The sequence below is a fragment of the Pseudopipra pipra genome, chromosome 28, assembly GCF_036250125.1.
Source record: "Pseudopipra pipra isolate bDixPip1 chromosome 28, bDixPip1.hap1, whole genome shotgun sequence".
Lineage (NCBI taxonomy): Eukaryota > Metazoa > Chordata > Aves > Passeriformes > Pipridae > Pseudopipra > Pseudopipra pipra.
The window spans coordinates 240,812-251,810 of record NC_087576.1 but is presented as its reverse complement, the minus strand read 5'-3'; the positions used below and the strand labels follow the sequence as shown (position 1 = coordinate 251,810).

The 10,999-nt window shown below is 48.4% G+C and overlaps 1 protein-coding gene and 1 long non-coding RNA gene across 3 annotated transcripts; one reads left to right on the top strand and one right to left on the bottom strand.

The window, feature by feature from the left end:
• Positions 1 to 54: 54 nt before the first annotated feature.
• Positions 55 to 9,941, bottom strand: VDAC3 (voltage dependent anion channel 3). Of its 2 annotated transcripts, none has more exons than XM_064637938.1 (9): positions 9,859 to 9,941; positions 7,948 to 8,019; positions 7,190 to 7,239; positions 3,686 to 3,838; positions 2,908 to 2,960; positions 2,599 to 2,826; positions 1,715 to 1,865; positions 777 to 834; positions 55 to 542 (listed from the first exon to the last, which is right to left on the bottom strand). In XM_064637938.1, the coding sequence occupies exons 2-9, from the start codon at positions 8,012 to 8,014 to the stop codon at positions 451 to 453; spliced, it is 852 nt and encodes a 283-aa protein (XP_064494008.1). In that variant the 5' UTR covers positions 8,015 to 8,019; positions 9,859 to 9,941; the 3' UTR covers positions 55 to 450. The 2 variants fall into 2 exon arrangements, with proteins under 2 accessions (XP_064494008.1, XP_064494009.1); XM_064637939.1 differs by having other exon boundaries at positions 6,137 to 7,239; positions 9,859 to 9,913.
• On the top strand, positions 9,390 to 10,996 carry LOC135403692 (uncharacterized). The gene is made up of 2 exons (XR_010425463.1): positions 9,390 to 9,712; positions 10,787 to 10,996. It is a non-coding gene; the product is annotated as an uncharacterized LOC135403692 (long non-coding RNA).
• The last annotated feature ends 3 nt before the right edge of the window (positions 10,997 to 10,999 follow it).

Here is a 10,999-nt window from a genome sequence, read left to right as displayed (position 1 = left end):
GTGGAACACAGGTTTTCTGAACCTGGCTAAGAGTCAAGACACAGCAACCCTCTGTTCCGACTGGGACCAATTTATTTCATTCCGATGTAAACCCAAATTTCCACTACAGCACAGCGACCACCTTTTGGAAAAGGCTGTGGAGTACAGGACATGCAAAATGCAATACAATAAGGGGGAGAGGTTGGATTTTCTTCTGTTTTTTAGGAACAGATTTAAAATACAGGAAACTGAAATGTGGCACAAACATCACAACTTCCATGCACGCCTTCAAGTGTCTTCCTCTGTTGTGCTGGCACTCTCTGGACCTTCAGCAGTGGGTTAAAGTCGTTCTTTGGAAGAGCAGAAAGTTCACACTTCTTCAAATTTCAGAGTATATTAAGGCCGAAACACACTGGGTATACTTTTCCTTCACCTTCCAGAGCACCACCAGTTGTTTTACTTACAGCTGTGTTAAGCTTCCAGCTCAAATCCCAGCCCAACTTTGTGACCTCCAGCATTGAAATTCTTGCCATCAATCAAGCCTGAGACGGTCAGTTTAACACCTGTGAAAGCAAGTCATGAGAGCCACCCCACTGTGAGAGCCCTGGGCAGTGCCCTCCCTCAGCACCCGAGCTCAGCACTGCCTCTGTACCCCAGTTCCTCAGTGAGATACCCCTTCCTTCTGTGACTGTGCAAAACTGAGCTCACCTGTTCCTCTGTTCTGTTCTAAGGATGACAGGAAATACCCCCCAGTGCAGCACTCAACACTGTTTGCTGTGCCAGTGGGACTTACGTACCGGGTCGGAGGACATGAGTGTAGCCGAGTCCAATGAGGCTGGCATTGTTCACCTTGCCCTGCAGGGAAATCACAGCAGTTATACACTGTGCATAAATATTCAGCACTGTCCCAGCCCTGAGAAGGTGGCTTATGCATTAATTCTCTTCAGCTACTTGTAGAGTAACCTCTGTTAGGAGCACATTCCAGTCTTTTCTCAAGAGTTTCCAGCCCAAGCAATCTTTTCCTCAAATGGTGGCCCCATTATGCCCAGATAAAATGCCACCCCATTCTTCACTGCCCCCAGCACTGTGTCTTCATATCCTTTAAAGAGCTCCTTGCTGCAGTCCCTCAGAGCCAAAGAAGCCTGTCTTGTTCACATCACTCAGGAGTGACTTTTTTTTCATTTAATGAGCAATAAATACATGAATATGCAAACCCCATTTTCTGCATTACTAAGTTTTGAGCTGTTTACAATAGTATTTCTCATCTTTAATTCTGGCTGAATTGTCCTGGAACTGAGTCTTGTTTTGAAACAAAACAAATGCTTGTTTTAACACTAAGAACTGAAGCAGCACTGACTTCATGTGTCAGCTGACTTTCGAGGGTCAGCTCAGGAGAAGGCTGAACCTCCACCACTGTAACTGTAGTAGTGTTTTATGTTATGGATTAGAGAATTAAAACACTACAGCCTTTCAGTACCTTTTGACACACATCTTGCAGGGCTCCAAACACACTAATCAGACTGTTTCACTGTGGACAAAATTACGGTTTAGATTTATTTTTTTTCCTAATTTCACAAGTATAACCTGTGAGGTCCCAATTTAAATTTGAACCACAACAAAAGCCACAGTTTGACCTCTACTATACTCAGTAATTAGTCAAAGCAACTACTTCATAACACAAATTTTCAGTATTTGTGGGAGCTTGAAACAGTCATTTCTTTAACCAAGTTCTTACCACAAGAGAGGTCTTGTCATCCAGTTGGTACTTTGCAGCAATCCCAAAGCGTGTGTTGTTACTGCCAGCAGTCCATGCCAGGTTGACTGATGTCTCAACGTTATTATTAACCTTCTGATAAATAGACCCACCAAACTCGGTGCCATCATTCCTGTGTTAACAGATCAAAGTGTGTCAGGCCTTGCCTTGCTCAGTAACTCTTTAGGTCAGCCCTTCCCCACAATCACCATAGACAAGACTTTCCAACAGCTGAGACCTACATTTTGAGGCTCTGACAGAAAAAATACACCCAATAACCTGGTTGCTTGTCTCAAGCCAACCTGTGGTAACACATGAAGGGACAAATCCAGGAGAGTTCAGTTTTGGCAGTGATGAGACTGAGAACATGTTACTGCAGTGCAGTTGTTTAAATGCACCATCTCCAGACTCTCAGAGATCTGAATGCCCAGGCATTCAGATCCAGCTACAGTGACAGCTGGACACACTCAAGCACAACAGAAGCCTCTCTCCTTCACCTTGGGCATTTCTGAGGGACACCAATGGTGGGGAGGGGGAGAAGGTACAGTGGTTTAATTGAAGGCTCTTTTATCTAGTGCCAGAACAGAAGTTAAAAGCTGACAGATTTAAATTCCAAATTAACACTTCCAAAGTGCCCCTACGTCACTATCTTACATACACAATCCCCCAAATTACTCTCAGACAAGCTATCAAGGCAGACAAGAGTTGGAAAGGTGCCCTGAAAATGAAAACACTGAATACAAATTATTTGGAAACAAATTAGCATCCCCTTCCATCCACCTGCCTTTGACCTAAGTCCACTAATGCAACTATTCCTACAGTTTGGCTCCTCTGGTAATATTTTCCTAGGCTCAGAGAATACTTACACATTAGTGTGCAGCTGAAAGTCTCCTGACTTATATCCCAAGGCAAAGTTATTTTGTGAAAGCTTATACTTGGCTGTATCAAAAGCCATCTGGTAGCCAGCCAGCCAGCCCTCATAGCCCAGCACTGCCCAGCCATACACGGTCGGCCCAGCGAGGTCAATGTCTATGTTGCAGCCTACATTTATATATTCTCTTTTGTAGGAGGTCTTCAACTTTGCACTCTTCTTCCTGCAGAGAGAAAATGCCATTTTACCCGTGGCAGTGCACAGGGGGGTGTGGGACGTGGTTATTCAGGTATTTAATATTTACCCTGTGTTCGGTACAAATGTAGTGTCAAGAGCCACCTTCAATCCTCCAGCCAACTGCAAAGAAAAACCAAGACACCTGCTCAGAATTCTGCTGAAACATGGTTTGTTACACTCACTACTAGAACTCTGTTTCCTATCTAAAGAGAAAACAAAACACAACCATGTGTTTAAATCCCTCATCCTGCAGCATCTTCAGAGTTCACTGTAAAACATGAATGGCCATACAGGGCAGAGGGCACCACAGAATTTTCACTGTCTTTGGCACCATTACCTTCAGGCATTAAGTGAAAGGCATAAACCTATTAATCTGAAAAAGAACTGTGTGTTTTGAGAGTGCTGTACCCTACCAACCCTTCGTGTAAGCAGTGCCAAGCTGCAAATGCTCATCTTTCTCTTCAACCTTACAAAATATATTCAATCTCAAGGCAGCCAAACTTAAGTCCCTGTGTATTAAAGCATTTAAAATGATGAGAGCCCTCTGTTTTCCCTGCATGACTGCAGCAGTGACAGTTCCACACAGCTCATGGATAACACTTAGGTTCATTCAACCAGCCAAGTAATTCCACAGGGCTGTAACTCCAGGAACTCCATCCCCCTGGATCATTCTGCTGGAATCCAGCACCCTGCCCCCCCAGCCTGTGTGTTCTGCCAGGACACATCACTTCTTGCAGCACTCCAGCTAGTTCTGTTCAGCTGTCACTCCCCAGTGCTTCCTGCTCAGCTCCAGACTTTCCCACACCAGCTGCAGAAACGTTTTCAAAGGATCTACTTCCTCTTACCTGATCCTCCACAGCAACTTCTGTTCCCAACGTGTTATCCGTGTTCCACTTCTGGGTGAACGTCAGCCCATGCTCTTTCATCTTGTATTTGGTCTCCAGACTGCCCGAGGCCTTGCCCGTGTCCGTGTTGGAAGAACCAGTAGCAGTGAAGTCCTGGCAAGAGCATAATATGACTTTCAGCACTCTTGAGGTTCAATTACATTCAGTTTTTCCACTTGTCCAGCACTCACGACTGCTACCCTCAGGCTTCTTGACAGAACCCTCAAAATCCTCCTCCTCTTCCCAATCCCCACCTAAAATAATTATTTTTGCATCACAAAAGGCTACTGCTTTTGGCATCTCTGTTCTGAGTATTTCTTTTATTGAGGTGTGCTCCTGAAAACCCACTCTCCCCTAGGAAAAGCAATCCTACACCCAACTTACAGTGTCAGATGAATATCAAAAAGAAAAAAATGTATTTTTCCCACATTTCTGCAAACACCTTGTGTGTTTCTTCATTGTAATTATTTTTTTCTCCCATGTTTCAGCAGTGAAAGTCTTCTGGAGAACTGATGCTTTTCACACTGACTACTGCAACCTAATTGTGGTTCCCCCTCCCCTTTATCCTGATGTCACTGAGACTCTTCATATACCACGGGGATGACTTCAGTACCTTCTCCCTCAACTTCTCACTCATTACTTCAGTCAGTAACTGCACTTCTGAAGCTGAGTCACCCTTTGGAAAGCACCTTAAAATCAGAGACCTTTTCTTCTTCCCAGTATCAGAAAGTAACCTGCCCCCCACGGCACCCTGAGGTCTCTGCCAGGTGATCCTTCACTGAGGGTCAGTGTGTTCTGCAACATGCTCTGTGTGTGTTCTGGAACATCAGAGCTTCCTGTTATTTAGGGGACTTCAAGTCTCAGTAAACATCTCTCCTCCTGGAATAACTCAAGAGTTTCATGCACAACCCAGTATAAAGCAGTGAGTAGGAATATTGCCACAGCAGTAAGCAAGGTGTGGAATTAGGTTTTAAGAAGCATCTGAGAACAGCCCTCATTTGTTATCCCCACCTCTCAAATATTTTCCTTGAGAAAAGATAAATAACCTGTCATTACATTTCCAAGTTATGTCTCTCTTGAAGTTTAAATACTGAAAAATACAGTGCTTAAGGGATGGCAGTATCCATTTCCAATATATCCAAGCTTTGGAACCCTGACTTTCCAGATCCTTGTCATTCCAGGACTATTCCTGGATGCTGTGTATTACTTTCACAATTCTGGACTTTGCAGAGTGTACAGAGACACAAAGACTGTCAGTAAATGGTTTGGAAGTGCCAGGTAACACCCTCACCCACAGCCTGGGACGCTGCAGGGGAGGGACAGGTACTCAAGCTAATGCAGCACTACAAGAGCACAGCAGCTGTACCACACATGGAGCCAGCTAACAGGGACATGTGACAGTCAGGATGTGTGGGACTGTCCCTCAGACATCACTGCTACCCAGTGTTCTAATGCCACTTTCACACAGTCAGTAAAGACACCTCGACCCTGCCTCAGAATTCAGAAGGAACTCTCTCCTGAGCTTAGAGCAGGTAACCAATTCAAAAGGCTTGGCTTGTTTCTCAGATCAAGCAAAGGGAAGGTTGTAAACACTTGTCTCAAAGCCAAAGAACCTGCACTGTCACATGATCCAAAGCCAAAGCATTTTGTCAGGTGTCAGGAACTAGAGCTGCTTCTGGAAGCAGGAGGCACAAGCCAACATCTGCTGCCATCAGTCTCTGCCCGTGTCACCAGAGTGTCTCCCAGAGCAGCTCGTGGAGGAGCATCTCTGGAATTCTTTGTAGCTGAAAGACCAGACTCATTCTGGCTCCGTGTCACACCCAGCTGGGTCAGCAGCCAAGCACAGCTTCCCACTGACCTTCTAGTTCATGGTGGCACCTTCAGCAGTGCCAAGCACTCAGCAGGCAAAACCACTTGCAATCTCTGCAACAGTTATAACCAACAGACACTGTCGTTGTTTTCTGTGTCCACAGAAAACACCCAAACGTTTCTGTACCATAACCACCAGAGGTACTATCAGTACCCATGCAGGAATTAGATCTCACACTGTTCCCTACCTCAGCTCCATCCCCAATACCCACTTTGCTGCAGCAGAATGCTCAGCAGAAACACCAACAAGCACAAAATCTGAAGCAACAGACAAGTCTATCAATACCACACCTATCCTGTTTTCCCCCTGCTGTTCTTACAGTGTTCTTGTTGTGGACTGTTGGGCAAAGATTGCAAATGGCTTTACACACGTGGATGACAAAGCAGATTTAGAGCTCTGGACACAGTTAAATTGCACAAGGTGGATGATAACAGGACTGACTACACCCAGTGGAATGGTTCACAAGTGACAGTATGCACCACAGAAGACAAGGAAGACAAAGCAATGAAGAGCCAACATGCCAAAACAGTCACTATTCTTACCAGCTGGATAAACATCCAATGAAAATTGCATGGAAAAGAAAAAGCCCATTTTAGAACTTACTACAGTCGTTCATGTTCCATCACACTCCAAAGACAGCAAAATTAACTATTTGCACATTATTTGAGAATCAAAACTTCCAGCCAGGAAAACTGCATATCAAGAGATGTCAGTAAGTGGAGGCAGATGTAGTGTAGAGAGCACAGGGTGTAGAGAGCACATGTTCCTGGAGCACAATGCAGTAACCCATCAAAGGCATAACTGGGCCAGAATACAGCAGCACTAAAGGAAGCACTTACCCCATTTGCATGATAAGAATGCAAGAGAAGGAGGGAGCTAAGGCAAACATGTTTATGAAGTAGGCTGAAAAGCAGGACCATCTCATCAATCAGAACAGCATCAAGTGGGAGCATGCACAGAACTGAGAGTCAGTGTAAGAAAAATATTATTTAGTAAACAACATATGCCTCTGGTAAAGATCAAAATTATGAAGCCCATTCCTGGTTTTGCCTCCTGTGAAATCGTGAGGAAGCTCCACTTCTCCATCATAACGTTTTCTAGTTGCTTGAAGTGCTAAAGTTTAATTAAGCCCTCAAATTCTACATAAAAGGCACTGCAGAAGGACTGTTTAGTTTTAATTAAGTCTTGAAGTGTAACCATAGGGAAAAGGAGTGAAAATGAAGTTAAGTTAAACTGTGGTGCTTATGTGCCACTTGGCCTTTTGGATAAAAGTCCTTCCAGACTCAAAATCCTATGAAAACCAACAGCAGCAGGGAAACTCAAACGTGTTCCTAAGCAGAAATTAGAGCTACATAAGGTGAAGAAACTCCTGTCTGGGACATATCAATGGGAAAAGGGAGGAATGAGAGTTCTTGCAGGCCACAGGAGAAGCAGCACTGCCATGTCAGCTCAGAAACATCTGAGTCAGCTACAAGTTTTAAAAGGAGAAATGAAAGAGGGAGGCAACACCTGCCAGCAGGTTGCTGCCACCAACCAGCTCAGGGCTCTGTCCCTCCACTGCCAGGCTGGTGAGGTGGAGAGCCCCCAGTACTTACCACCCCACTGGTGGACTTGGTCTTCAACTCCAACTTGACCATTCCAAATCCTGAAAGCAGAACATCACACAGGGCCTGTTTTACAATACACAGCACACCCAAAGTACCACAGGTAGGGTACACTAAGCCCCAAATAACTGAGACCAAAGCAGGGATCTTGAGCTGAATTTTAGCAAAGCCTGAACTCCAGGGTGGCAGAGACCAGACCACAGTGCTTTTTAGTTTTATGTAGCATATGGATTTGGGATACAAATGCAATCTTTATCACACACAAAACCAGATTAAAAACATCAACACTGTTAGTACTGTTCCCAAAAAGGGACGAATGCAAATATTGTGACAATATCTTCTCTAGCTGTACCAGTCAGCTGCTCTGATTAACAGAAAGGTCACTCTACCTCAGGAACCTGCTTATTGCCACATACAGCCTCCTATGGCAGCCTACATCACTGGCACTGATTTAATGCCTCCAAAAACAAAAACTGGAAGGGAAAGGGTGGAGCATTTTCCAGAGACTGTTCTGGAGTGCATCTTAAGGTCAAACTCCTAACTCTCCCCTCTAACTCTTTGCCACTGCAGCATTTTCATGACACATGCCCAAAGTTCAGATGCAGAAGGTGCCACGTGCTCCAAGCCTCTGCCCAATTCCTACCACGAGCTAGTAGGGGATCTCTGAGGTACTGATGTTTCTATTGGCATTTTCAAGATGCCTAAGAAAAAAACAGGAAAGGTTATCAAACCACAATCATCTCACTTACCATAGCCCTTGTTGAACACATCCCTGGCAGACTTTCCCAAGTCACTGTACGTCGGTGGTACAGCCATTGGATCTGAAACATATGGGGAGCTGTAAGAATCTTGGGTGTAACAGCATCAAATCCAAACTACAGCCAAAGCATTTACAAATCTATGACCAGCAGTACTTCACTGACAAGGAACTGTCAGAAGTCCTCCTTGTGTCACTGTTGCTGTGTCACAAACAAGCTCCAATCCAAGGAAGTTCCCAAAGCCAATCCATTACTTGGGAACTCTGAACCCAGCTATTACACCCACCAACATCAGCCTCACATTCTTCCACTGCAGAAAGAGCTCCTGGGAGCCTTATCACTGTTCTGATAACCAGCAAACACTGCTTTCCTGGCAGGACCCTTTCTGAAAGGGACCCCAGAGGGCAAAGCAAGGTCAGCACTGAGCAATCCCTCACTTCCATCTGCACTTGTGACTTCCTAGAAAGCTTTTTCAGAGATGTGTAAGACACAGAGATCTCTGTGCACTGTCCAGTAACCATCTGTATCTCTGCACTGTGCATACACAGCAGCAAAACCTACATTTTCTAGTATGGGTCCCTGGTACAACCACTTTGGAGGGCAAAACTCAAAAGGACAGGCACGTGATATTACAGCTCACATGATATATTCATTTTAGTTACCATAATTCAGGGATTTTGCATCAGAAAATCCACAGTAAACGAGTAGAAAAACTCTTCCCCTTGGAAAATTAGTCTTGCCCTTCTAGATTAAGTTTGCATAACTGTGAAGGCACACCTGCTTCAGGAGAGAAAAGCTATCAGAGATGTTCCTTCCTTTTGGTTTCAAGGGTAATTCTTTGTCATTCCTACTTCTGATGCATTTGTTCATATTCTTCTCTGCAACACCCGACACCAGAAACCCCCCTACCCCAGCTTCTGAAAACATGTCACCCCCCTGCCTCTTTCATTGGGGCTCTCCACACCAGCTTCACTGAAAACACATCCAGTACAGGAGGACTTTACCATCCTGTCCAGCACCTGCTTCATCTAAATCTCACCCTTTCGGGGGACAATCTGTTCAGTTTACACTTCATTTTCATAAGGCTGTTGAGACATCTTGAAAATTGTGAGCCTGTTCACTCCCCTAACATGTCTCTTTACAGCACATAGCTACATTTTCTGTATTCTACGTGTTTAAATGTGTATGTTAAGTTTTATGCAAGTATTTAAACGGTATTAAAAAAAAAAAAAAAGGGATTCTCGACGTTAACTCATACTGAAATACACAAATTCTTTGCTAATAACAAACAGCTCTAAAAATCGTCCGGAGGAACAGAGCTCAGGGTTTCACAGCTCTGAACCCTGGTCTCCATCACCCAGACGGGATGACAGCGGCCCGCAAAACGCGGTGCGAGGCGGGCAAGGAAACACAAGAGGCTGTGGAGTAACCGTAAAACGCCCGTACCGCGCACAAGAGGCAGAAGCGCCCTCAGGCCGCCGCGCCGGTTCCGAGGGGCGCGGCGGGGCCCGGCCCGTGACCGCCCTCACGCACCTTTCGGCGGCGGCCCCGGGGGCGCGAGCGCCGCCCCCGCCCCGCCGCTGCCTCGTTACGCAACCGGTAACGGCTCCGGGCCCTGCCCGCGCCCCCGGCCCGGCCCTCCCGGCCGGGACAACCGCCGGCGGGACCCCCGCGCCCGGGCCGCAGGGACGGGCCCGCCCCGGGCGGCCCGCGGGGCTGAGGGCGCTGAGCGAGCGGCCCGCGGCCCCTCCGCAAGGTGACTCGGGGGACGCCCGGGGAGGCCCCGGGGAGGCCCGCAGGACACCGCCGGGCCCGGCCGGACAGCGCCGCGGGACGCGGCCCGCCCTCGCCCCGTGCCCGGCCCCGGTCCCGGCCCCGGTCCCGGCCCGGCCCCGCCGGTACCTGCCGCCCGCGCTGCCTCCGGTGCGGCTCTCGGCGCCCCCCCCTGCGCATGCGCGGGGCCCCCGCTGCGCACGCGCCCCGGCCCCGGCCCTGCCCCGCGCGCGCCCGCCCGCCCTCCCTCCGCGGGAGCGCGGCCCCGAGCGCGGCCCCGAGCGGGGGCTGAGGGTCCCCTCACCAACCCCTCACCAACCCCTCCCCGCTCGGGACCTGGGCTGGGTGACAGGGGGCTCTCGGGTCACAGGCTGGATGGACTCGGTGAGCTCAGAGGTCGTTTCCAGCCTCAGTGATCCCGTGGTTCTGTGATTCCTGAACGGCTGCTCAGCAAAGCCCTCAGGAAGGGCCACCGCGGCCCTGAGGTGGAGGAAGGAGCCGAACTGAAGCAAGTCCTTGGCAAACCCTGCCAGGACGGTGCGGCCAGTGCTGCTGACAAGGCCCAGTGCCAGCGGGCACAGCAGCGGGGTCTGTGTGCCCACAGGAGCACAGCTCTGCCCCTCACAGCCTGCCCAGGGCTCACAGCCTGCCCAGGGCTCACAGCTCTCCCCTCACAGCTCTGCCCCTCACAGCCTGCCCAGGGCTCACAGCTCTCCCCTCACAGCTCTGCCCAGCGCTCACAGCCTGCCCAGGGCTCACAGCTCTCCCCTCACAGCTCTGCCCCTCACAGCCTGCCCAGGGCTCACAGCTCTCCCCTCACAGCTCTGCCCAGGGCTCACAGCCTGCCCAGGGCTCACAGCTCTCCCCTCACAGCTCTGCCCAGGGCTCACAGCCGAGCACCGGGGACCTGCAGTCCAGTAAAGCCCACAGGAGAGCCAGTGAAGTGGGGAGTGCAGGGAGAGAAGACGAAAAAGAAGGGTACACTGTATACGTAGTTCAAGGAAAACAAACAAGCAAGCACTCTGAACAAGCCTTTTGTGGTTTTTTTTGCACATAGAAGAATTCACAGCGTTACAGAGAGGGACTGCAAAGCCAGCGAGTTCTGCCTCGAGGCCCCGGACAAAGCTGGGCTGCCTGTGGAAGAGGATGGAGAAGGCATCAGTGTAATGCTGTGTGCTGCCCAGAAAACACCTGTCAGCACGGGAAACCTGTGCTACTGCTTCCTGATCTCTTAAAATTGTAGCTAATAAATAATAACAAAACCGGATTG

Bases quoted from the DNA above. Each gene is read 5' to 3' on its own strand.
- VDAC3 (XM_064637938.1), bottom strand. From the start codon at position 8,014: ATGGCTGTACCACCGACGTACAGTGACTTGGGAAAGTCTGCCAGGGAT. The intron at 2,961-3,685 runs GTAAGAGGAAGT...TTTTCTTTGCAG, and splicing joins AAGTTGCTGTGGAGGATCAG to TTGGCTGGAGGATTGAAGGT. The intron at 2,827-2,907 runs GTAAATATTAAA...TTCTCTCTGCAG, and splicing joins ACATTTGTACCGAACACAGG to GAAGAAGAGTGCAAAGTTGA.